General features: G+C 44.9%; 1 protein-coding gene across 1 annotated transcript; it reads left to right on the plus strand.

Annotated features, from left to right (window-relative positions):
• Window positions 1-495: 495 nt before the first annotated feature.
• Window positions 496-3374, plus strand: fbxl3l (F-box and leucine-rich repeat protein 3, like; the record flags this gene model as incomplete). The annotated part of the gene is made up of 4 exons (XM_083980215.1): window positions 496-858; window positions 1166-1288; window positions 1534-1705; window positions 2731-3374. The coding sequence occupies 4 exons, from the start codon at window positions 496-498 to the stop codon at window positions 3372-3374; spliced, it is 1302 nt and encodes a 433-aa protein (XP_083836341.1).
• Between the last annotated feature and the right edge of the window lie 499 nt (window positions 3375-3873).

Consider the following 3873-nt stretch of genomic DNA (forward strand, 5'->3'; position numbering starts at 1 on the left):
ATGTAGAGGTTTTAGTCTGGTGATTCATGCATGTGAATAGGTGTCCTTCCACAGTTAAGGATTGTTTTGACAACACTGGAAAAAGGTTTCATCATCACATTAGGCCAAGTGTTTTTTCAAGATGTTTTGATCAAAATTAGTTGTCCATCATGTATTCAACACTTGTGTTTGTGAGCTGTTCTTAGTTTGAAAAGTAAGTCTACTGTTACAGTCTGAAATTTTTTCATCAACATAGAGATACCTCAATAAGTGTAAGACATTGGATACAGTTAAGCAACACACATGGGATCTACTGTCAAGTATTTAGATAGAGAAGGAGAAATCTGGGTAAAATCATTGTTGTTATCATTTCTATCACAACTTGAAATAGCATTTACATATGCTCGCTCTACTTTTATCATCTGCTGCTCATTACAAAAAAAAAAAAATACTGCAGATGTGGTCATGCAATTTTTGAGTAATTCCTGATGCGGTAGTGTGCTGGTTTGTTTCAGAATGAAACGAGGAAGGACAGGTCTCAAATCAAAGCCCCCGGCATTCCCCTCCCGTGAGGAGAGGGCCAAGAGACGGAAGCGGCGGGGGCTGTCCAGCTTCGCCCTGTCTCGAGCAGAGGACTGGGGTAACCTGCCCCACCATGTGGTCCTCCAGATCTTCCAGCATCTGTCACTCATCGACCGCGCCAGGGCCTCATCTGTGTGCCGACGCTGGAATGACGTTTTTCACACCCCCGACCTGTGGAGGAGGTTTGAGTTTGAGCTCAATCAGCCGGCCACGTCTTACCTGCGCTCCACTCACCCTGACCTCATTCAGCAGATCATCAAGAAGCACGCCCAGCACCTGCAGTATGTTAGCTTCAAGGTAAAAAAAAAAAAAAAAAAGGAGAAAAAGCCTCCCCTGCTGTCACCCCCTTTCGTCTCCTCTTTCACCTCCTCTGGCCTCCTCTCCTCCTCCATTTTCACAACACAGCTGTCTTAAAAACAATATGTGCCATCTTAAATCCAAACCATCTGCTGTAGAATCAATCATGACGCATCAGCTGTCTTTGCATTAGTAGGCTTAACACATCCAGGCTGAAATGATTCTTACACCTCCGTCTCTCCATTCCTCATTTTCTTTGTTTTTATTTATTTTTTACCCACTGGGTGAATCACTGCTGGTAAATCAGGTGGACAGCTGCATAGAGTCTGCAGAGGCGGCCTGTGACATTCTCTCCCAGCTGGTGAACTGTACCATTAAGACCCTGGGGCTGATTTCCACGGCACGGCCGAGCTTCATGGATGTGTCTCAGGTAAGAGGCAGCTTCTATTTCACATGCTTATCTGAACATTGTTTTCTGCCCTATTTGTCACACACAAAGAGCAGAGCAAGTCACATCAGGTATTCCAGTTGTATGTTAAACTGAAGGTTGTATTTGTCTCTCTTCACTGTTGAGATCTAAAAACAAAAAAAAACACCTTTTGCAAACTGTCTGGTGACTATGAAAAAGTGTCTAAGATAAGAAGTCCTGGTTTACTGTTGTTTATTCCTCCTCAGGCCCACTTCGTGTCTGCACTGACTGTGGTGTTTGTCAACTCCAAGTCCTTGTCCTCCATCAAGATTGATGACACTCCAGTGGACGACCCGTCCCTGAAGGTGCTGGTCGCCAACAACAGTGACACCCTTAAGTTGCTGAAGATGAGCAGCTGCCCTCACGTCTCCCCAGCAGGTAAATTAACTTCTCAAAATATATTTTTCTGTTTTGATTACATGAGTAAGTTCATACTGTAAGTCTGCAGGAAATTAGAAACAAGAGAGAGGGAAATAATGTACAGCCAATGTCTCTGGTCGGGCTTGAACCACATTGTTGTAAGCTAACTACAGAGTTCACACGCAACAAAGACCAAAACAATGTGTCAGTTACATGCCCCCGGACAGTACCTTGAATGAGACATGGGAGGGTGTGCACTGGTTGAAAAGAGACAGATGGGGGAAGGATGGAGGGATGAGAGTAGTGATGATCAGAGAGAGGAATGCGCTGTATGGCTCGGTGGGATGAGCAGGCTGGTCCTGCTCCTGAACTTAACTAGGCTAGTTAACTCCATTTTAATGTCTTGAACACCTTGGCTACCAAAATGCCCTTCATTTTACTTTGTGACTTTATGGGAGCCAAATACATTTGACAAAAGACTAAGAGGCCACAGTCATGCCAACAGCTCAGTAAAACTGCACTAAATTAGCTAAATGCCAATGTCAGTATGATACAAGCCAACTTGGAAAAACTGCACCTCTTAGTTTGAATGTTCACATGAGCAAAAGTGTTTCAATCCCCATAGAAGCAACTTTACAGTAGAAATAATAAACTGTTTAGAGGATTGTACAAAAATGGTTTAGGTATAGCTTCTCCCCCCAATGACAGCTGCACAGGAGGGACATTTTTTATATAATTAACCCTTTTAAGTTTTTATCAAGGTTTAGCCTAACTGAGGGTGTGCTGTTTTTAGAGGGAGTTGAGTGAGCTCAAAACACCTTTAAGGTAATGTTATTTTACTGACAATATTTGGTCAAAAACCAAAGAATTTGGAACTTAAACATTGATGTGGGATTTAAAATTTGGTCATGTAATTTTAAATAAAAACAGAGTGACAATGGTAGTGCAGTAGTTTTATAGGATGGACGGACCAAAATCAATGTCCTTTGTGCAATGATGATGATTTTCTGAATCTTCTGACCTGTCTGTGACCCTGTCCACAGGTATCCTCTGTGTGGCAGACCAGTGCCACGGTCTCAGGGAGTTGGCGTTGAACTATCATCTCCTGAGTGATGAGCTCCTGCTCGCCCTCTCCTCTGAAAAACATGTCCACTTGGAGCACCTGCGCATTGATGTGGCGAGCGGAAACCCTGGCCAGACACACTTTCACGCAATCAAGCGGAGCAGCTGGGAGGCTTTGGTGCGACACTCACCCAAGGTCAACATCGTCATGTACTTCTTCCTCTATGAAGAGGAGTTTGAGCCCTTCTTCCGCGAGGAGACGCCCGTCACCCACCTGTACTTTGGCCGCGCGGTCAGCAAAGAGATGCTGGGCCGCATCGGTCTGAACTGCCCTCGACTGGTGGAGCTGGTGGTGTGTGCCAACGGCCTCGAGCCCCTGGATGAGGAGCTCATCCGCATCGCAGAGCGCTGCAAAAGCTTGACGGCCATTGGCCTAGGCGAGTGTGAAGTGACCTGCAGTGGCTTTGTGGAGTTTGTGAAGATGTGCGGGGCCAGGCTTACTCAGCTGTCAATCATGGAGGAGGTGCTGATCCCAGACAGCAGCTACAACATGGAGCAGATTCACAGCGAAGTGTCCAAGCACCTGGGCCGCATGTGGTTCCCTGATATGATGCCTACCTGGTAGGCTGAAGACAGGGTGGAAGGGTGTTAATGAAGTACGAGACTTTAGAGACGGCTGTCAGGAGGATTGCACCACAGTGAGTGCACAGTTACACATTTACTGTGAAACTGGTGTAAAGTATCACACTGTAGTGTCCTGTGAGAGACAGATTCTCTATCACTAAATGATGGGACCTTTGTAAAGCTATCTCTTTTATTTTTACCTGCAGTGAATTTGATAAAAGACTAATGACACCCTTAACGTACCCCTTTTTCATCCAAAAACATGGATTTCTGGCCATCATGTGAGCGCTTAGCTTTCTTCAAATACATGGATATTGTGATGTGAAATTTGGATGTAGTGGGTTCTTTTGGTTTATGAAGGATGATCCTTATTCACACCCACTCGCAGCAACATTTTAACCATTGTGTGAAAAGGACTTTGATCTGCCATCTGCTGGTTGGTCAGGTTAAAGGCGTCTCATTTCATCATTTACCTTGAACACAGTCTCAGAAATTGCTTC

The sequence above is a fragment of the Trachurus trachurus genome (genome assembly GCF_905171665.1).
Source record: "Trachurus trachurus genome assembly, chromosome: 10".
Lineage (NCBI taxonomy): Eukaryota > Metazoa > Chordata > Actinopteri > Carangiformes > Carangidae > Trachurus > Trachurus trachurus.